General features: G+C 47.6%; 1 protein-coding gene across 2 annotated transcripts; it reads right to left on the bottom strand.

Moving 5' to 3' along the window:
- Positions 1 to 3,449: 3,449 nt before the first annotated feature.
- On the bottom strand, positions 3,450 to 12,941 carry LOC140720714 (killer cell lectin-like receptor subfamily B member 1B allele B). 2 transcript variants are annotated; one of them, XM_073035545.1, is made up of 8 exons: positions 12,845 to 12,941; positions 12,500 to 12,571; positions 11,156 to 11,275; positions 6,989 to 7,105; positions 6,353 to 6,430; positions 5,534 to 5,676; positions 4,560 to 4,624; positions 3,450 to 4,235 (listed from the first exon to the last, which is right to left on the bottom strand). In XM_073035545.1, the coding sequence occupies exons 1-8, from the start codon at positions 12,909 to 12,911 to the stop codon at positions 4,046 to 4,048; spliced, it is 852 nt and encodes a 283-aa protein (XP_072891646.1). In that variant the 5' UTR covers positions 12,912 to 12,941; the 3' UTR covers positions 3,450 to 4,045. The 2 variants fall into 2 exon arrangements, with proteins under 2 accessions (XP_072891646.1, XP_072891647.1); XM_073035546.1 differs by lacking the exon at positions 4,560 to 4,624 and having other exon boundaries at positions 4,095 to 4,235.
- Positions 12,942 to 23,074: the final 10,133 nt, after the last annotated feature.

Raw genomic sequence — 23,074 nt, forward strand, 5'->3', positions numbered from 1 at the left:
AGAGAAAGTTAATAGACAGTGTGTGAGGGGGGATAGACAGGTGACAGAGATGGGGAGGGCTAAGACGGAAAATGTAGGGGAGAAGAAAGAAAAATATAATAAAATTATTTGCACAGTAAAGGATAAAGAGAGAGTAAGAGGTAGAGATTTTCTTAAATGCATCTATTTTAATGCTAGGAGCTTTGTAACAAAGGTGAATGAGCTTAGAGCATGGATTGATACCTCGAAATATGATGTTTTAGCTAATAGTGAAACATCGGTACAGGAGGGGTGTGATTGGCTACTAAATATACCTGGATTTCGTTGCTTCAGGTGCGATAGAATCGGAGGGGCAAGAGGAGGACGTGTTGCATTGCTTGTCAGAGAAAATATTACAGCGGTGCTTTGGCAGAATAGATTAGATATCTCGGCTAGAGCGGCTATTTGGGTGTAATTGAGAAATGGGACAAGTGTAGTAACACTTCTGGGGTGTATTATAGACCACCTAATGGGGAGCGAGAATTGGAGGAGCAAATATTTCAGTACATTACAGATATTTGTAGTAAGCACAAGGTTGTGATTGTGGGAGATTTTAATTTTCCACACATAGACGGGACAGCCCATTCTGTAAAAGGGCTCGATGGTTTAGAGTATTTAAAATGCGTGCAGAATAGATTTTTGCAGCAATACATAGAGGTACCAACTAGAGAAAGGGCAGTGTTGGATCTCCTGTTAGGGAAGGAGATAGGTCCGGTGACGAAGGTATGTGTTGGGGAGCACTTCGGGTCCAGTGATCTGAACGCCATTAGTTTCAAAATAATTATGGAAAAGGATAGGGCTGGACCCAGGGTTGAGATTTTTGATTGGAGAAAGGCTAACGTTGAGGCGATGCGAAAGGATTTAGAAGGAGTGGATTGGGACAATTTGTTTTATGGGAAGAATGTAATAGACAAATGGCGGTCATTTAAAGGTGACATTTTGAGGGTACAGAATCTTTATGTTCCTGTCAGGTTGAAATGAAAAGTTAAAAGTTTGTGAGAACCATGGTTTTCAAGAAATATTGCAAACTTGATTCGGAAAAGAAGAGAGATCTACAATAGATATAGGCAGCATGGAGTAAATGAGGTGCTCTAGGAATATAAAGAATGTAAATAGAATCTTAAGAAAGAAATTAGTAAAGCTAAAAGAAGATACGAGGTTGTTTTGCCAAGTCACGTGAAAATAAATCCAAAGGGGTTCTACGGTTATATTAATAGCAGAAGGATAGTGAGGGATAAAATCTGTCCCTTAGAGAATCAAATTGGACAGCTATGTGTGGAGCCAAAAGATATGGGGGAGAATTTGAACAATCTCTTTTCTTCAGCATTTACGAAGGAGAAGGATATTGAATAGTGTAAGGTAAGGGAAACAAGCAGGGTAATTATGGAAACTATGATGATTAAAGAAGTGGGAGTACTGGCGCTTTTAAAGAATATAAAAGTGGATTAGTCTCCAAGCCCTGACAGGATATTCCCTGGGACATTGAGGGGTGTTAGTGTAGGTATAGCAGGGGCTCTGACGGAAATATTTGAAATGTCATTAGAAAGGGAGCCACTTGACCCTGAGGGTCCTTCTACCTCAAGCTCTCTAATCAGATCTGGTTGTCAGATCAACATCCAGTCCAGAATAGCTGATCCCCTGTTGGGTTCAACCATGGGCTGCTCTGAAAAGCTAAATCGTCCGCAGTCTAGAAATACCCCACCTGGAATCCAGCACCAACCTGCCTTTCCCAATTTACCCGCATATTGTAGTTCCCCCATGTCGATTGCTGCATTGCCCTTCGTATTCTTTGCGTCCCGTTATGCTTTGGAGGCCATTTCCTTACCACTGTGTGTGTGTGTGTGCATACAATTCTGATCAGATATTTTTACTCGAGCATTTCCGTATCTCTACCCTCAGTGATTCAACACCTAGCGACCCTAGGTCACTGATGAATGGACTTGGCCCGAAACGGCGTCTGTATTCTTTCCCATAGATGTTATCTGGCCTGCTGAATTCTTCCAGCACTGTGTCTGCTGCTTGGATGGCATCTCTTTCTTCCGACTTAATTTCATTTTTACCAACAGAGCTCAGACGCCCTCTCTGCATTCCCGGCCTGTGCCTTCGACAGAACGTGTATCCTTGGGCATCAAGTTTCCAGCTACAATCTTTCAGCCATGATTCAGTGATGCCTGTAACATCAGACCTGCCAATCTGCAACCGTGCTGCAAGTTCATCGTTGTGTTTTAGTTAGAGTGTGCATTCAAATTCAACACCTTCTGACCTGCATTCATCCTTTTCGATATTGTCCACCTTATACGTTGCAGCTCATCCGATTGACTGCCATTTCCACCAATCAATAGGCTCTCCTTACCACTCATTGCCTCTGTTCGTAAACCAGTTACCTCATCGCCAGCACTATTATCGGCTTCCCTACATGTTTTTTTTTACATTGGAATCTATGCTGCTCAGGACACGCGTTACACTGTGTTCAACCATATGATTCCGAACATCGTCTGAGGTGTTACAACCATCTGCCTCCACAAATTCTCCATAATCTGTTCTGGCAATCTGGCTCCCATCCCTCTGCAACTGGTTCAAACCGATGACTGTCAACTGTACAGTTTTCCTGGTTCTGGGCTCACTAGCACGCGGCACAAGCAGCAATCCTGAGATGAATACCCCGGACATCCCGCCCATTAACTCAGAACCTAACTCGCTGTACTCCCTCCTCATGCGTCCTATTCATGGCATTGATACCCACAAGGATCACCATCTGACTTGTTCTGCTCTGGGCCTTGGACCATCTGGACAATAGCAATGATAATTCAAGCTGCGGTTTATTGGCAACAGCTCAGCGTTCAGCACAGTCATTTCCTCAGTTCTCAGCAAACAAGCTCCACATTCTGAACCGTTACAGCTCCCTCTGCAAAATAATATTTAACATCCTCATCGTGAAACCACATTCCGTGCAGATCGGTCATAACATTTCCGATCTACAGGTACTGTTGAATTAGCAGAGAGGCTGCAGGTCTTATACAGAGAGGGAAAATGGGCAAAGCACTGGCAGATGGAATACAGTGCCCCGATGTGTACGGTCATGCAAATTGCGAGAAGTAATCCATTACTGAGGACCCTCACCACCCGGGAAATGCCCTGTCATCATTCGTACCATCGGGGAGGAGGTACAGGAGCCTGGCGACCCGCACTCAACCATTTGAAACAAGTTACTTCCCTTCCACCATCAGATTCCTTAACGCTTCCCGAACCCATGAGCACACTCGATATTCCCCTATTTCCTGTATTGATTAATTTTTGGAACTTACATTAAATTTACATCTTTGCGCAGTACTGATTGTACAAATGATCAACTCTCAGGTGGTATAAGTCACAGACAATAAATAAGATGGTGATTCCGGTGGCCAGCACGCGATACAGATAGACAGGGCATGTGGCACGCTGGTCTTCACTGAGTACAGGAGTCGGGAGGTCACATTGCAGTTGTACAAGACATCGGTGAGGCCACACTTGGAGGACTGTGTTCGGTTCTGGTCTCCCTGCTGTAGGAAAGATGAGCTGGAAAGGGTGCAGAGGGAGATTTACGAGGATGTTGCCAGGATTCGAGTGGCTGAGCTGTGGAGACCGGGCTGGCGTGAAGAGTTTATTCTGTGGGGAGCACGGGTGACATTATAGAGGTGTGTATAAAACCCCGAGGGGCATAGATAGAGTGAATGCGCACAGTCTTTTAACCCAGGGTGGGGTATCTGTGAAGCAGAGTGGACAGGAGTGAGGTGAGAGTGGGTGGAGAGGAGTGAGTGAGACAACAGAGAAGGAGGTGTGGAGAACGGTGCAGGGAGGGATGAAGAGTGCGAAAGATGACGAGAAGGAAAGAGATCGATGGGGAAAGAGGAACAGGAGAGTGTTGGTGGAAGAGGTCACGAGTAGTGAGAGTGGTTGGGGGGACAGAGTGGATGAAGATGGAATGTGAGGATGAGGTGGATAAGAGAGGGGAAGATAGACCGGGGAGGAAAACGGATTGTAATGTGATTCAATTTGGTTCTAGGGGCTGCTGACAGAGATCCAGGATCTTTTCAGGAATATCCATGAACCAATGTGCAGACTTCTCGCAGATAAAACGGTGTTGATATTGGCAATTGGTATTCCATTCGTACGAGTTGCAGTTACCGCAGGCGGACCTTCCAGTGTCATCCCTGTGCATAAGACTAGAAGCCGCTTTCCTATCAAAGAAGGTTGAACAATTTAAACAGCGTCAAAACAGCTCCAGGAGGACACCCAAGACCGTCACCAAACTAATCCCATTGCATCGCACTTTCCACAAAGCCCCGTGTCCGGTATCCAAACTAACCCCCATGACCCACTTTCTCACTACAGATGGTATCACTCCCCAAAAAGATGCGACTGCCTCACACTCTCCCCAACAGCCGTGTGTCAGAATCTAATCTACGATCGTGATCCCCTCACTTCCCAAGCCATGGTATGTCTCCAAATTAATCATCCTGACCTGGTCACAAGTCACAATACAGAAAGAATCCGAATCTCACCCGTTTTCGCATTTTCCAATCCAGTATGTTCTGAATGGATCGACGAGAGATTTGGAAACAACATTCTGCGAAATTAAATTCTTTAATTAATGGTAAGAAGGAGACTCTCTCAATGCCGGAACCTGAGAGTGTCATGTATGTTGGTCTTCAGAAAGAAGGAGCATCACTTTGGCAGAGACAGGGAGTGTGAGTGAGATTCACTCTGTGTCTGACCCCGGGAGTGTGTGATAGGACGGTGTGGAGTGAGATTCACTCTGTGTCTGACCCCGGGACTGTGTGATGGGACGGTGTGGAGGGAGATTCACTCTGTGTCTCACCCCGGGAGGGTGTGATGGGACGGTGTGCAGGGAGACTCACTCTGTGTCTGACCCCGGGAGTGTGTGATGGGACGGTGTGAAGGGTTATTCACTCTGTGTCTGAAGCCGGGAGTGTGTGATGGAACGGTGTTTAGGGACATTCACTCTCTTTCTGACCCCGGGAGTGTCTGATGGGTCGGTGTGGAGGGAGTTTCACTCTGTGTCTGACCCCGGGAGTGTGTGATGGGACGGTGTGGAGGAAGATTCACTCTATGTCTGACCCCGGGAGTGTGTGATGGGACGGTGTGAAGGGAAATTCACTCTCTTTCTGACCCCGGAAGTGTGTGATGGGAAGGTGTGAAGGGAAATTCACTCTCTTTCTGACCCCGGGAGTGTGTGATGGGACGGTGAGGAGGGAGATTCACTCTGTGTCTCACCCCGGGAGTGTGTGATGGGACGGTGCGGAGGGAAATTCACTCTGTTTCTGACCCCGGGAGTGTGTGATGGGACGGTGTGGAGAGAGATTCACTCTGTTTCTGACCGCGGGATTATGTGACGGGAAGGCTTGGAGTGAGATTCAGCTGCCCCTCTATGCTATTAACTAAACTTTGAACATAATCATGACTGCCCTGAGTTTATGATTGTTGCGGAAATCGTTTTTCTCAGTGTGACACGTACCTTCTGTTCTTCTGAATTTATTTCCAGCAGCATTGCATCAATGCTCGAACAATATTTCTTCACTTCGTCGTAAGATGTTTCCAACGTGGATATTAAATAACACCTCTCTTCATTTCTGATCCAATCCTGGGAACACTCTTGCTCTGGAAATCAGGAACAAGAGAAGTGAATCTCCCAGCACAACGTCCCATCACACACTCCTCCGGTCAGACGCAGAGTGACTCTCCCTCCACACCGTTTCATGACAAACTCCGATGGTCAGCACTGTGCGAAGCTCACTTTCCACTCTCAGGTTACTCATACAAGAGTTCAATCACAGAGCGACGCTCGCTTCGTCCATGCTGTCTCAACCAGACTATGTCAAACTCAGAGTGAAGCTCACGCTGCGCGATCTAATCGCTCAATCAGTCTCAGACTCAGGGTCAAGTTATCTCCGCCGCGTCGCGTCACGCACATCCGAGTTGAGACACCGTCCCATCACACACTCCCGGGGTCAGACACAGAGTGATTCTCCCACCACACCGTCCCATCACATTCTCCCGGGGTCAAACACAGACTGAATCTTCCTCCATACCGTCCCATCACACACCCCCGGCGTCAGACATAGAGTGAATGTCCCTCCGCACAGTCCAATCACATACTCCTGGAATCAGACACAGAATGAAACTCTCTCTCTCTCTCTCTCTCTCTCTCTCTCTCTCTCTCTCTCTCTCTCTCTCTCTCTCTCTCTCTCTCTCTCTCTCTCTCTCTCTCTCTCTCTCTCTCTCTCTGTCTCCACCCTGTGATGCCGAGTCAGGCAGGAGTCCGCTGTTGCCTCACCTCTGTTACTGTTCAGGAATTGGCAAAGTGTCTGGTAGTTTTGGTCGCAGGTGATTTGAGACTGACGAATCTGTAATACTGAGAGAGATGGAGAACGACGTTTAGCTTTAACAGTGACGTGTGAGACATTGTCACGGTGCCGCGCGGCCACGGTAAGTGGTGTGTCGTTGTCACGGTGCGGTACGGTTCATGTTGAGAGTTGTGACACAGTGTCACTTTCAAGGGCGTGTCGGTGTCTCTCTGAGGTGTGTTCCGGTGTCGCCTTGAGGAGTGTATCAGTCACAGGGTCAGGGGCATGTCGATGTTACAGTGAGGGGTGCGTTGCTGTCACTGTGAGTGTCATGTCTGTGTCACGGTAAGGGTTGTGTTCGTGTCGTGGTTGGGAGTGTATCTGTGTCGCGTACAGAGGTGTGTCAGCGCGACGGTGAAGGTATTGTTGGCGTTATTGTGAATGGCATGTCTGATTCACTATGAGACTGGATTATGTTACGGTACAGGTCGTGTTACTATCACGGTTAAGGGGTGTGTCGGTGTCACGTTGAGGTGCGTGTCGGCATCACTGTGAGGTTTTACGCTAACTCTCATTCCACTCTGTTAGTTTACGTTCTGGCTCCATCCGGAGCCCGTTCGACTCACCATAGATCGAGAGCCCGGCAACCATCGCGATGATGACGGATGTAACTAGGCAGAGTAGGCAGATCTTACGGTACGGTTTATTACTGATTTTATCCTTCGGCTGCTCTGTATGTGGACCTGTGGAGTGAACATTCAGCGTGTGTGTGAATTCAGCCGTGACCCCCACTGTTGCTCCCACCCACCCACCATTCGCGCTCTCTCCTTCTACCACGATCACCGCACCGTCTCTAAATCTCATTTACTTTCAGCCGTCATCGCCGAGAGCCCAAATTCCTAGACTTGGGAAAGGCTGACAGGTGTCTGACGGACTCCAGAGATCAGTCAGATCTCCCCTGAGCCTCCTCCGCTCCAGAGGAAGCGACCCAGGTGTCCGACCTCTCGTTGTAACACATGCCACCGAATCCCGGCAGAGTCCTGTTAAACCTGTCCGGAGGCTCCCCAACGCCCTGACATCCTTCCGATAATGGGGAGACCAGAACTGTATACAATACGCCTGATTCAGCCTAGCTAGTGGTATTTATAAAGTTGCAACATAGCTCCTTGATATTTGCCCCGACTATTAAAGGGATGAATGCCACAGGACTTCTTAACCATCCCATCAAACTGTGCAGCCACGTTCAGGGAGCTGTGAACACGGACCCCAGGATCCTCTGCTCATCAACACTGTTTAGAATCGTGTCTTTGATAGGGTGCTATCTCTTCATTTGACCTACCAAGGCGCATCATTTAACGTCCGTCAGTGTTAAACTCCACCTGCCAGTTCCTCAAACCCTATCTGAAACTTTTCCAGACTGAATTATCTGTCAGTCGTCAACGCTGCCCACAACACCAACTATCTTCGTATCATCGGCAAACCTATTAACCCTACTGACATCAAGAGAGGGAAGGGCAAGAAGCAGGTATTAGAGAGTACCCCAGCGGCTGTGCCCACTAACAATAAGTATTCCTGCCTGATTACTGTTGGGTGGGGACGGCTACCTGGAGGAAGCAACACATTTCTCGCCTCTGTAACAGAGTCTGGTCCCGTGGCTCGGGGTGTAGGGAAAGGAAGAGGAATGCAGCAGCGATAGGGGACTCTGTAGGTGGGGGGTCGGATAGACGCAGAAAGAAACGCGAACGGTAGTTTGCCTCCCAGGTGCCAGTGTCCGGGATATTTCTGATCACGTCCACGATATCTTGTTGTGGGAAGGAGAAGAGCCACAGATCGTGGTACATATTGACACCAACGACATGGGTAGGAAAAGGACGGAGGTCCTAAAAAGATACTACAGGGAGTTAGGAAAACAGTTGAGAAGCCGAAACTCAAAGGTAGTATTCTCGGAGTTAATGCCTGTGCCACGTGACGGTAAGGATAATAATAGAATGAGTATACAATAGACTATAAATGTGTGGCTGAGGGATTGGGACAGTGGGGAGGGGTTCAGGTTTCTGGATCATTAGGACCTCCTCTGGTGCAGGAGTGACCTGCACAAAAAGGATGTGTTGAAATTGAATCCGAAGAGGACCAATATCCTGGCGGGAAGGTTATCTAAAGCTACTGGGGAAAGTTTAAACTGGAATTGCTGGGGGTTTGGAACCGAACTGTAGTGACAGAGGAAAGGGAGGTTGGCTCACAAATAGAGAAAGCTTGGAGACAGTGCGAAACGAAGCATAGACAGGTGATAGAGAAGGATCGCGCTCTGCCCTATGGTTTGAAATATGTCTATTTTAATTGGAACAGTATCATGAATAAAGCGGATGAGCTTAGAGCGTGGATTAGCACTTGGAGCTATGATGTTGTGGCCATTACAGAAATTTGGGTGGCTCGGGATCAGGAATGGCAACTTCAGATGCCGGGCTTTAGATGTTCCAGAAAGGATTGGGAGGAAGGAAACAAGGTGAGGGCGTGGCACTGTTGATCATGGATATTGTGACGTCTGCATAAAAGGTGGACGACATGGAAGGGTTGTCGACGGAGTCTCTGTGGGTGTAAGTTAGGAATAAGCAGAGGTCAATAACTCTACTGGGTGATTTTTCTCAGTCCATTCAATAGTAACAGGGACATCGAGGAGCAGAGTGGGAGACAGATTCTGGAAAGGAGTAATAACAACAGGGTTGCTGTGGTATGAGATTTTACTTTCCCAACTATTGTAGGAGTCTCCCTAGTGTGAGGATAGTTACAAGGAAGTTTCCTGGATTGGGGAGCGTGCTTTATTAGAATCGGTTGAGTGAAGTCGGCCTTTTCTCCTTGGAGCGACGGGGGATGAGAGGTGATCAAATAGAGGTGTATAAGGTGATGAGAGGCATTGATCGTGTGGAAAGTTAGAAGTTTGTTTGTTTGTTTTTTTGCCCGGGATGAAATGATTGACACAAGAGGACACGGGTTTAAGGTGCTGGTGAGCAGATACAGAGAGATATGTCAGGGTTAAGTTTTTTAAGTTAAGCAGAGAGAGGTGAGTGATGGAATGGGCTGCCGGGAATGGTGGTGGAAGCGGATACGCTAGAGGCTTTTAAGAGTCTTTTGGATAGGTGCTTGGAACTTAGAAAAAATATAGGGCTATCGGTAAGCCTAGTAAAGCAGGGACATGTTCAGCTCAACTTTGAGCTCTTGTTTTTCTATGTTCCTTTGTTTCTCACGGCAAGAAGGACGTGGAAACCATAGACATAGTGTAGAGGAGATTTGCATGGATGTTGCCTGGATTGGGGAGCATGCCTTATGAGAATAGGTTGAGTGAACTCCGCCTTTTCTCTTTGGAGCGACGGAGGATGAGAGGTGACCTGACAGAGGTATACAAGGTGGTGAGAGGCATTAATCGTGTAGATCGTGTAGTCTTTTCCCTCAGGGTGGAAATGGTTAGCACGAGAGGGCATAGTTTTAAGCTGATTGAAAGTAGGTAGAAAGGAGATGTAAAGAGTAAGTTTTTCACACAGGGAATGGTGAGTGCGTAAAATGAGTTTAAAATGTACAATGACTTTAACAAGTACAGTCACAGGATCCCATTTGGTAGATCACTCTGGCAGATGGAAGAGAGGAAGGTAGGGAGAAATGGAGAAAGAATTGACTGATGAAAGAGAGAGGGAGGAATGGGGGAGTAGGGAGGGTGGAAGATGGAGGAGGGAGAGAGATATTAGAATGACTGAGATACAGAGGGAGTAGTCTGGCTAATTTGAATCGGAAGGACTGATCAGGTACGGGGAGCAGATGTAATCTACCTAGACATTAACATGGTCACAGATGGTACACTGCTCTGGAAGGTGATGGTACAGGAGTCGGGAGGTCACGTTGTAGATGTACAGTGACGCCGGTCTTGTTCAGTGTTGATCGCCCTGATTTAGGAAAGGCCACGGTGCTGGGAAGTTTACGAGGATGTTGGTCTCGGGGGAGTGAGGCATGGAGAGTGGTCGGACAGTTCGAGACTATTCCTTGAAGCGCAAGGGTGACCTTACCTCTGTTGTATAAAACTACGAGGGGCGCAAGCAGGGTGAAAGAGCACAGACATTCCTCCGGTCCGGGGTATCGGGAAACAGAGGGCACAGGATTGAGGTGAGAGTCGATAACGTGGAGGGAAACAGATGAGGGACGGAGGGCCTGTTAGATTTGAAGGAGATAGACAGGGACGAGAGAGGGGGAAAAAGGAAGGGAGGGGGAGGGAACAGGGGAGGAGAGAGGGACGGAGGGGGAAGACTGGGGAGTTTCTGAGAAAGAAGGTCATAGGCGGCGAATGATTTTTAGAAGAGTGGTTAGGGAGAGTCGGGAACCTAGTAGAGGACGAGATTCCGGTAGGAGAGGGGCAGAGACAGTGGGGTGGGTAGGGTGGGACGATTAGGGAGTGTGAGTCGAGCAAACTGAAAGAGCAGAACGAGGATGTTGCCGGACTCGTGGGACTAACTTAGATGTGGGGCAGGTTGGGACTTTATTCCTTGGAGGGTGACCTTAGAGAGGCGGTGAGTGCGTACAGATATTTTCCGTAGACTTGGAGAACCGAGGACAAGAACGCACGTCAGTGGTGAGGGGGGAAAGGGATGCAATTGGGAAGACGACTAACAACCTTTTATTACCCAGATTGTGGTCAGCCTATGGGACGAGCTGACAGAGGAAGTGGTCGAGGCAGATACATTAGAAAGTTGGGAACTTGGGAATATGACACATAACCAATCCATAATGGCGTCATCACTGTGAACTCTGACCTGGTGGTGCAGTGGTTGGCAGACCGCCGGGTCCCGAGGAAATCGGAGAATCTTCATCCTCATCGATGCGAGTTTCCCCTTTCCTAACGTTCAGCTCTGAGTAAGTGGAGTTCAGACCGTCTGGGGGAGAGAGTCGGACAGGCAGATTAGGAAGAGATTGAGAGCGGTAGAGAATAGAGGAGGGTGTCGGGAAGAGAGAGAAGAGAGGGAGGCAAGTGAGGGAGAGAGAAGGGGTGAGAATATGAGTGAGGGAGAGGGGTAGAGATAGGAGAGAAACAGGAGGCAGCAGAGGAGAGCGATCAGCAGAGTGAGGAAGGTAACTACAGGGGCGATGGGCGGGAAGATGTAAGAGAAAGAATGAGGAGAGAGAAAAGGGTGAGAGAGGCGGAGATAGAGGGGGCAGGGGAGAGAGTCGGAAAAAGTGAGAGGGCATGGAAAGGTGTGAGAGAGGGTGAAAGAGGGCGATTGAGAAGGGAGAGTGAGGGGAGGAGAAAGTGGGAGAGAGATGGCGAAGAGAAAAGAAGATAATTTGAGAGAGAGAGAGAGAGAGAAGAGCGAGGGGAGAGAGCGTCCGGGAAAGGAAGAGAGGCGTGGACAGAGAAGAGGAGAGCGCGTGACGGGATTGAGGGGCAAATTTAGGGACAGAGCGAGGTTGGAAGACCGGGACGGGCGGACGCGGAAGGATGAGACGGAGCGAAGAGAGAGTTTAAGAGCGCGAGGGGGAGACGGGGAGTGGTAGAGACGGTGACTGTGATAGAGGCGAGACGGGAGGGAGAGGGGATAATGAGAGAGGGCGAAGAGAACAGGACATTGAGTGACAGTGAGGATAACGGGGAGAGGAAGGAGGGGAGAGACAGAGAGCGGCGAGGGCGTGAGAAGGTGAGGGAGGGGGAGAATTGGAAAGGAAAAGAGAGTGGGGTTAAGAAAAGTGAGAGAGCGGTTATGGATTTATACCGCGTACCTTCCTCACCACACGGACACGGCGCTCACTGATCTCCGCAACCCCATCCCACAGCGCTCTCTCCTCATCGCCACTTCCTCCAGATGGCACATGCCATGCTATCTCTCCTCACCGACCCTTCTCACAGCCCAATCTCCTCAAACCATCCCACGGCGCTCCTTCTACACCGCCCCTCCAAGGCTGCTCACTCCTCACAGCACCCTCTGCACCGTCCCTCCCACAACGTTCACACCACCACCCCCCCCCCCCCCATCGTCTCTCCCACGCGTTCCTTCCGTCTTATGCTGAAACAGGCAATCATTAGGAACGTTTTCCCTGAGATCTCTCGACAGGATTGGCCGTATCAGCTGAACAGGGTGAAATAAAAAAAAAATGAAACTGACCTCGATCTGCCCGGACCCGGGGCGCCGAGGGGGACTTGAAATTAACTTCCGCGTACAATACATCAGGTTCAGCTGGGGACAAAACAGCGAAGGTCAGAGACAGAATGAGGTTCCCTCCGCACCGTCCCATCACACAATCCCGGGGTCAGACACAGAGTGATGCTCCCTCCACACCGTCCAATCACACACGCCCGGGGTCAGTCACAGAGTGACTCCACATTCACTCCACATTCACTCATCACACACTCCCGGGCAGACATAATGTGAAACTCCCTCCACCCGTCCGATCATACACACCAGGATAAGCTGCAGAACACATCAGTCGCCTGTCTCTGCTGCACTCACCTCGGCAAGGAGACCGAGAGTCCGCTTTTCCCAACTTCACGTTCATGTAACTCTCGCTCCGGTCCATCCTGCCGAGGATTCTCTGCGTCTCTGAGCTCAGATAGGGGAAGCAACCGTTGTCAGAGGAAGCCTGTGTTAACAAGTGGGTTAGACCGGTACCAACCAACGCCGGATGAAGAGCTGATTAATTGAGTAACCGAGTGTAGGGGTAGGAAGTGCGGGGAACAGAGAGATCGGGGGTATTGCAGAGGGTGGTCGTGAGAAATGAGAGTGGTTGGGGGAAGAGTAATGAGAGTGGGAAGAAAGAGGGGAGGACTGTGGGTCGGGTAGAGATAGAGAGGTGAGTGACAATGGACAGACTGGGGAGAAGGGAGCGTGATAAGGGGTATTTGGACAGAGGAGGTCGGAAGGAGTGATGGAGATGGGGAAAATGAGTGGAGAGGGTGAGACGGAGAAAAAGGCGGGAGAGTTGGAGACTGATTGGGGAGATAGTGTCGGTGAACGGAGGTAAGAGTGTGAGATCAGGATGGAACAAGGCAGCGGAGAGGAGGAGATGAAGAATGAAGTTCGCGCTGGAGAAAGAAGAGGGATTCTGGGAGGACTGAGGGAATATGGAATCGAAGTAGGAACAGAGAAAGGAAAGGATTTGGTGGAGGTGAGTTGAGACGGAGGGCAGGAAGGAGGAAGGAGGGAACGTCCGAGGAATTTTCTCACTCATATAGAGCCTCATATATCCGGGGCAGATTCTTCCTGTTTTACCGATTGGACGCTGCCCCTGCCTCTGCTCATGACCGGGGCTACGGACTCCCTGTCTGCGAGAAAGCAGGGCGGCAGGGGAACCACCCATTACCCACCGATGTGTGAACCCCCTCCCTCCGAGTGAGGTGAACAGCTTTCCACGAAATTCCTGCCCTCCATAGGCCCTCTAACTCTCCCCTTTTCATTCTCCCTTTCTCTCCCACCATTCTCTCTCTCTTTCTATCCTATCTTCCTCCCCTCTTCAACCCTTGCTCTTTTAACTACCTCCTCTCTCCCACTTTTCAGCCACTCTCCTCTTCCCCATTATCTTATTCCAGTCTCTCCCCCATCTGCCCCTCACTTTTTCTTCTCTCCACGACCAATACTCCTCTAGCCCTGACACGCAAATGTGCTTACACACCCACAGATGCTTTCTGTTTCCCCCGTCCCTTCGGCCCATCTCCCCTTCCCGTCTCCACCCTTCCTCCCATCCAGTCTCCGAGCCTCCCATTCTCTCCCACCACACCTTCCTGCTTCCATGTCCCAGTCTTCCTCTTCCTTTCGTTTTCCTCAATCACTCTCTTCCTCCCATCCTCGCCTGGCACTGTCTCCTTCTGCCCCACTCACCTGCCCCACCTCAACGACTTCGCTATTACGCACCTTCCCTCTCCACTTCCTCTCTCCTCGACATCTTCTTTCTTTATCCGAACTTAACCGCTTTATTTCCTCCTCTTCCCACATATTTCCTTAGCCAACTCCCTTATTCATACACTTCTCCTTCCTCCTTGGATCCCATGCTTCCTTACTTTCTCAATATTACTTCCAGGGAAACCCTATCAAATTCCTTGCTGAAATTCATATACACTACATCTGTTGCTCTTCCTTCGTCAATGTGTTTAGTCACATCCTCAAAAAATTGAATCAGGCTTGAAAGGCACGGCCTTCCCTTGACAAAACCATGCTGACTATGCCCAATCATATTAAACCTCTCCAAATGTTAATAAACCCTGCCTCTCAGGATCTTCTCCATCCACTTACTAAACACTCGCTGGTCTATAATTCCCTGCGCTATCTCGAACAATTTGTGGAATAAAGGAACAACATCCGCAACCCTCCAATCCCCTGGAACCTTTTCCGTCCCCATTGATGATGCCAACATCATCGCCAGGGGCTCAGTAATCTCCTCCCTCACCTCCACAGTAACCTGGGGTACATCTCATCCGGTCCCAGCGACTTACCAGCTTGATGCTTTCCAAAAGCTCCAGCTCACCCTCTTTCTTAATATCAACATGCTGTAAGTGATTGATACTATCACCCAGATCCTTTTCCATAGTGAATACTGAAGCAAAGTATTCATTAAGTTTCTGCTATTTCCTCCGGTTCCAAACACATTTTCCGCTTGACACATTTGATCGGTACTATTCTTTCGCATCTGGTCCTATTACTCTTCACATACTTGAGGAAAGCCTTGGGGTTTTCCTTATTCCTCCCCGTCAAGAATTTCTCATGGCTACGTCTGGTTCTCCTAATTTCCTTCTTAAACTCCTTCCTGTTAGTCTTATAATCTTCCAGATCTCTAACATCACCTATCTCTCTCAAACTTTTGTAACCTTTACTATTCGTTTTGACTTGATTTAGTGCAGCCTTGGTACACCACGGTCCCTGTACCCTACCATAACTTCCTCGTCACGTTGGAACATACCTATGCAGCATTCCACGCAAATATCCTCTGAATATTTGCCTCATTTCTGCCGTCTTTTCTCTGAGAACATCTGTTTTCAATTTAAGCATGGAGGTTCCTATCCGATAGCCTGATAATTCGTCTTACTCCAACAAAAAGCGTTTCTAACTTGTCTGTTCTTATCTCTCTCCTTTGCTATTGTAAATGAGATAGCATTCTGATCACTATCTCCAACAATCTCTCCGACTGAGAATTGTGACACCTGACCTGGTTTATTTCCCAATACCAAATGAATGCAACCTCTCCTTTTGTGGGATTATATACATATTGTTGCAAGAAACCTTCCTGAACACACCTAGCAAACTCCATCTCATCTAAACCCCTTGCTCTGAGGAGATGCCGATTGAGATTTCTGTCATTAAAATCTCCCATCACGACATCTCTGTTATTGCTACACATTTCCAGGATCTGTTTCTCAATCTGCTCCTCGATATCCCCGTTACTATTGGGCGGTCTAAAAAAACACCCGGTAAAGTTATTGACCCCTTGCTATTCCTAACCTGCATCCACAGAGACTCATTAAAAAAAAACCCCACAGGGTCCACCATTTCTGCAGCCCTGACAGTATCACTGATCAACAGTGCCACGCCCACAGCTCTTTTTTGCCTCCGTTCCTGTCCTTTCTGACACATCTGAACCCCGGCACTTGAAGAAACCGTTCCTGTCCCTGAGCCATCAAAGTCTCTGTAATGGCCACAACATCATATCTCCTAAGGAGATAGTGATCACACACTACCTCCTTTATCATAGCATTTGAGAAGGATGGGGACAGATAAGTTAGCAAAGCGTTTAATTGGAGTAGGACTAAATATGAGGCTATCAGGCAGAAAGTTGGAAGCATAAATTGACAATAGAAAATAGGTGCAGGAGTAGGCCATTCGGCCGTTCGAGCCAGCAACGCCATTCACTGTGGTTATGGCTCAATTGTGATCAGTTGCTCTCAAAAATGTTCGAAATAAATGTGGCAATGTTCAAAGGATATTTGCGTGCAGTTCTGCTTATGTATGTTCCAATGAGAAAGGGAGAAGCGGGTAGGGTACAGGACCCGTGCTGTACAAAGGCTGTTGTAAATCTAGTCAAGAATAAAGGAAGACCTTACGAAAGTTTCAAAAGACTAGTTGTTGACAGAGATCTAGAAGATAATAAAGCTAACAGGGGGAGCCTAAGAAAGAAATTAGGAGAGCCAGAATGGGCCATAAGAAGGCCTGGCAGGACAGGATGAAGGTAAACTGCAGGACACTCTGTAGGTATGAGAAGAACAAGTGGATAAGACTGGAGAGTTTAGGACGAATCAAGTGTGACAGTGCCAAAGTGTGTATGGAGCAGGAAGAGAAAGCAGAGGTACATAATGAATACTTTGCTTCTGTATACACTTGAATAAAAGATTCTGGCGATTGTAAGGATGACAGAGCGGACTGAAATGCTTGAGCATGTAGATATTAATAACGATGATATGCTGGAGCATTTAGAAAGCATCAATCTGCAAAAGTCGCGGGGAAAGGAAGACCAGACTACTGTGCGAACCGACGGAGGAGATTGCTGAGCCTCTGGCGATGATGTTTGTATCATCAATGAAGATGGCAGAGATTCCGGAGGAATGGAGGTTTCTGGATGTTGTTCCCTTATTAAAGAAAGGGAGTAGAGATAGACCAGAAAATTATAGACCATTGAGTCTTACTGCAGTGGTTGGTAAGTTGATGGAGAAGTCACTGAGAGGCAGGATTTATGAACATTTGTAGAGGCATAATATGATTGGTAATACTCAGCATGGAATTGTCAAAGGCAGGTCGTGTCTTACCAGCCTGATTTTTTTTCGAGGATGGGACTGAACGAATTGATGAAGGTAGCGCAATAGTTGTACTGCATTTTGATTTCACCCAGCATTTGATGATGTATCCCGTGTAAGGAGACACGTGGCCCACAGAGACATTGCTTTGTGGATCCAGAATTGGCTTGCCCACTGAAGGCAAAGAGAGGTTACAGTCGTGTCATATTCTGCATGGGAGCCCGTGAACAGTGGAGTTCCTCAGCGATCTGTTCTTGGACCTCAACTCTACGTGATTGCATGAATGATCTGGATCGGGATCTGGAGCTATGGTTCTTAAATTTGCGGATGATACAAAGGTTCGGGGTGTTGTAGATACCCCCAATTATTAGGTCAGTCAGAGCTTACAGCGGGGCATTCATAGGATGCAAATCTGGGCTGAGAAGTGGGAGTTGGAATTCAACTCAGGTAAGCGTCAGGCTTTTACATTTGTAGGTCAAATATGATGACAGAATATGGTATTAATGGTCAGACTCTTGGCAGTGTGGAGGATCAGAGGGATCTTTGGGTTCGAGTCCATAGGACACTCAAGGCATCTGCACAGGTTGACTCTGTGGTTAAGAAAGCATACGGTGTATTGGCCTTCATAAACCGTGAGACCGAGTTTACAAGCAGAGAGGCAATGTTACTAATTTATAGGGCGCTACCTGGAGGACTTTGTTCAGATCTGGTCGCCTCTCTAAGGGAAGGATGTGGAAACGATGGAAAGGATGCAGAGGAGATTTGCAACGGTGTTCCCTGGTTTCGGGAGCATGCCTTATGAGAATAGGTTGACTGAATTCGGCCATTTTTCCATGGAGAGTCAGAGGATGAGAAACGACCTGATAATGTGTATCAGATGATGAGAGGCTTTGATCTGGATGTGCTAGAGATTTTGGAAATCATCAAGTTGGATAAGTCTCCGGGCCCGGATGAGATTATCCCCAAACTACAATGGCAGGCGAGGGATCGGCTTTCTAAGCCTCTTGTGATGATATTTGCATCATCAATGGAGACGACGGAGTTTCCGAACGATTGGAGAGTTGCGAATATTGTTCCTTGATTTAAGAAAGGGAGCAGAGATAGCCGAGGAAATTATAGACCAGTGAGTCTTAACTCAGTGGTTGGTAAGTTGATGGAGAAGATTCTGAGAGACAAGATTTATGAACATTTGGAGAGGTATGATATGGCTAGGAATAGTCAGCATGGCTTTGTCAAGGGCAGGTTGTGCCGTACGAGCCTGATTGAATTTGATGAGAATGTGATTAAACACATTGAGGAAGGAAGAGCAGTAGATGTAGTGTATATGGATTTCAGCAAGGCATTTGATAACTTACCCCAGGCAATGATTATTGAGAAAGTAAGGAGGCATGGGATTCAAGGAGGCATTGTTTTGTGCATCCAAAACTGGCTTGCCCACAGAAGGCAATGAGTGGTTTTAGACGTGGCATATTCTGCATGGAAGTCGGTCACCAGTGGAGTGCCTCAGGGATCTGTTCTGGGACCCTAACTCTTCGTGATTTTTTTTTTAATGACCTGGATGAAGAAATGGAGGGTAGGGTTAGTAAGTTTGCTGCTGACACAAAGGTTGGAGGTGTTGTAGATAGCGTGGACGGCTGTCAGAGGTTACTGCGGGACATTTATAGGATGCAAAATTGGGCTGAGAAGTGGCAGATGGATATCAACCCAAAGTGGTTCATTTTGCTAGGTCAAATACGATGGCAGAATATGACATTAATGGTAAGAATCTTGGCAGTGTGGAGGATCAGAGGGATCTTGGGGTCCGAGTCCATAGGACGCTCAAAGCAACTGCGCAGGTTGACTCTGTGGTTAAGAAGGCGCATGGCGTATTGGGTTTCATCAATCGTGGAACTAAATTTAGACGCCGAAAGGTAATGTTACAGCTATATAGGACCCTGGTCAGACCCCACTTGGAGTACGGTGCTCAGTTGTTGTCTCCTCACCGAAGAAAGGATGTGGCATTCACAGAAAGATTGCAGAGGAGATTTACAAAGATGTTACTTGGATTGGGGAGCATGCCCGATGAGAATAAGTTCAGTAAAGTCGGGCTTTTCTCCTTGCAGCGACGGATGATCAGAGGTCACCTGATAGAGGTGCATAAAATGATGAGAGGCATTGATAGTGTGGATAATCATTAGGCTTTTTCCAGGGCTGAAATGTTTGCCACAAGAGGACACGGGTTTAAGGTGCTGGGGAGTAGGATCACAGAAGATGTCGGGGTAAGCGTTAGACGCAGAGACTGGTGAGTGCATGGGATGGGCTGCCGGCAACGGTGGTGGAGGCGGATACAATAAGTTCTTGTAAGAGACTTTTGTATAAGTACCTGGAGCTTAGAAAAATAGAGAGCTATGTGTAAGCCTAGTAATTTCTAAGGTAGGGACATGTTCGGCGCAACTTTGGGGGCCGAAGGGTCTGTATTTTGCTATAAGTTTTCTATGTTTCTGTATTTCCATCCATAAAGCCTCACTTAGAAAAGTTGTCTTGTCTGTTCTGACTGTGTTTTGCTGTGACATTTGCTCAGCACTGTAATGTCACCCCTCCTCCTGTAATTCTGCCGTTTTCTCACGTCTAAATATAGGGAAACCCGAAATATCGTGCTGTCCTGCTTGCTCCTCCTACACCCCATTCTCAATAATGTCTGCAATATCTTATCCACTGTGTTGATTCATGCCCTGAGCTCGACTGCGCTTCTTAGAAACTTCCTGCATTAAAATATACGGAGCTCAGGGCACCAATCGCTTGATGCACAACCGTTTGATTCCTGCATCTTTCGGAGGTCTTAACAATATCTGTCTCCATATCGACTCCGCTATCTGCTCTCAAACTCTAAATCCCATCCCCTTGCAAATCGAGTTCAACTACTCTCCTAAAAACTCTCATGCACAGTACTGAGAAAACTTCCGCTAGGATATCAGCTCCCCTTCACTTTATGTGTAAACCGTCTTCCATCTCTTCTGTAGACATTTCACATTCCTTGGAATAAGCACAATGAATTCTGAAGTAATCCCATCTGCACCGTAGCTTCAGCCACGTGCTGAACTGTACGATCTTCCTAGGTCTGGGCACACTGGGACGGGTGGTGCTACTGTCCTTTAATTTAATAGCTAAATCCCTGACCTCGCTGTGCAGAAACACCTTCCCATACATACCGATTTCATTGGTACGTATATGGACCAGGGCGTCGAGCCGCTCACTCACCCAATTCAGAATCATGGAATCTTTTTGTAATTGCAGTTCAGCCTCCTTCTATTGCACTTAAGTCAACTACATTATTTCAAGGTGTTAGGAGAGGGGTCATAGAACATTTCCATTGAAATCCTCCCAATTCACATCTGACCCTGTCGTGCTCTCCACCCTCAAAATGTTTCATCAATTTCGCTGCCACTATGCGTTCACATCAGTTCAGGTTTGGGTTCTATTCATAGAAGCCATCTATTTCTTTCCTCCACACTCGACTCAGTTTTTAGACAATGGGGTTTGAACAGTTTTATGCGCATTAAGGATTTGTGCACTGATAATATATTAATTAGTTTTGATAACCTGTGCAGTAAATATGGCCTTCGGCATCATATTTTTTTTCAATACCTGCAGATTCTCCACTTTGTCAAGCAAAATGTTTCCTCTTTTCCTGAACGACCAGCTGCTATGCTGTGGGACAAACTCACACTTAGCTTTAATAATAAAGGGCTGATCTCTGTACTATACTCGCAGCTGATGTATTTGGGAGTTCAAGATCTAAACAAAACTACGACTAGCTGGGAGGATGACCTTGGTGTGGATCTGGCTGAGGAATATTGGGCAAAAACACTGAATAGGGTTCATTCCTCGTCATCATGTGCTAGACTCGGACTCATACAATTTAAAGTTTTACATGGTTCATTTAAGTGAAGCCAGGCGTGCTGACATATATCCTGGGACAGACGCTGGCTGTGGTGGGTGTTCCTTCTCTCCAGTTGGTTTAGTGCATGCATTTTGGTCTTGCCTTCGGCCTGATTTTCAAAATTATCAGTGAGATTTCGGGGGTGACACTGAGACCTTGCCCGCTTATATCTGTATTTGCTGTGACAGATGATGTTTTGGGATTAAATGCAAACCAGTCGGATATCATTTCACTTATATCGCTTTTGGCCCGTAGGGGAATCTAGCTGGTCTGGAAATCTGCCACTCACACATCTGCTGCTGCTTGGTTAGAAGAGGTAATGTGTTTATTTTTTCTGAAATTAGAAAAGATTAAATTCACTCAGAGGGCGTCTGTGAGAAAGTTCTATTCGAAATGGGGACCTTCCTTGTCGTATTTTGGGAGTCTTAAGGAATTACCTACTAGTTGAGGGCATTTGATTGTACTTGGGAAGTTGCTTCCCTTTTAACACGCATATGGTTTACCTCACAAGGTGGTTGATGAATGGTAATATGAGTGTATTCTGGATCATCTGAGATGTTGAAAATGTGCGTGGGACTTCGTCTTGAAGTAGTGTGGGGGTATGGCTGTGAAATGTCCGTACTTGTATTTGTGAAATGTTGTATTGTAAATACATTAGCTGTCATTGTATGTTCGGGGAGGGCGGGTGAGGGGAGGTTTGTTTATGGGTAAGACTCAGAAGCAAAATGGACGAAAATGTAATCCATTGTGTATTCTATATTGTGCCGTTCCTTCAGCAAAATATATTATGAAAAAAGAATCATAGAGAAGAAATGGTGTGCTGTGACAAGAGGAAGGAAGTGGAGGTGAGTGGAGGCCACAGAGAGGGTGTTCAGATTCAGCCGTTAGAGCAGAACTTTGAGGCACCATTTTCTTGCTACCTATTTCTGATGGTAATCTGTTTAAACGCCGAAATACACTGACCCATGGCCAGGAGTCACAGAGAGAGAATCCCTCCATACAATCCCATCACACACTCCTTGAAACAAACACTGAGTAACGCTCCCTCCGCAACGATCCATCACACACCCCCGGGATCAAACACAGAGTGCAACTCCCTCCATATTGTTTCAACACACACAGAGTCAAGCTCCGTCCATACACTCCCGGTGTCAGACACAGAGATAAGCTCCCTCTACCCCGTCAGATCACACACTGCCGATGTTAGATACCGAGTGAATATCCCTCAGCACCGTCCCATCACACACTCTCAGTGTCAGATAGAGAGCGAATCTCCCTGCACACCGCCCCGTCACACAGTCCCGGGATCAGACACAGTGTGAATCTCCCTCCGCACCGTCCCATCTCCCAGCTCCGGGGTCAGAAACAGATTGAATTTCCCTCCACACCGTCCCATCACACAATCCCGCGGTCAGTCACAGAGTGAGGCTTCCTCCACATAGTACGTACACATTTTTAGGGTCAGAGAATCAGCTCCCGCATCATCACAACACACTCTAATGGAGTCAGAAAAAGTGCGCAACCCCTCCTCCGTTCTCCCCACTCACCAAATCCAGTATGTCGACACTCCTGTTGACTCAAATTGAGTGTGCCTCTCAGAGATGGCGTGTGTTTGTGTGAGCGGATAGTGTGCTGCGGGTAGAGGAAATAGGAGGAGGAGAATAGTGGCGAGAGAAAGGGTGTTAAGATTGCAGACACTGAAGCAAGTAGACTGGAAACATACAACCGGCCTGTGCACGCAGAGGTGTGAACAGACTCAGAACTTTTGATAGTTATCCAGTGGAAGGGGGGAGGTGTAATACAAGACGTCATTTCTCCCTCATACTCCCCACAATTTCCTGTGACTCAGAGAGTGAGGAGAGTCGGGAGAGGTGGGGGGTGGGGAGAGACCGAGATTTGGAGAGCTTTCTTCGGCATTCACTAAGGAGAAGCAGTGAAAGAAGTGCATGGAGTATAGCCAGATCTAACATATAGAAAGGCTTTGAGGAAAGAGAAGCAGAATAAAGGGTGTAAAGGTAGTAAGGTAGAAGGGCTAAAGTGTGTGTT

This window comes from Hemitrygon akajei, unplaced genomic scaffold, assembly GCF_048418815.1.
Source record: "Hemitrygon akajei unplaced genomic scaffold, sHemAka1.3 Scf000046, whole genome shotgun sequence".
Classification (NCBI taxonomy): Eukaryota; Metazoa; Chordata; class Chondrichthyes; order Myliobatiformes; family Dasyatidae; genus Hemitrygon; species Hemitrygon akajei.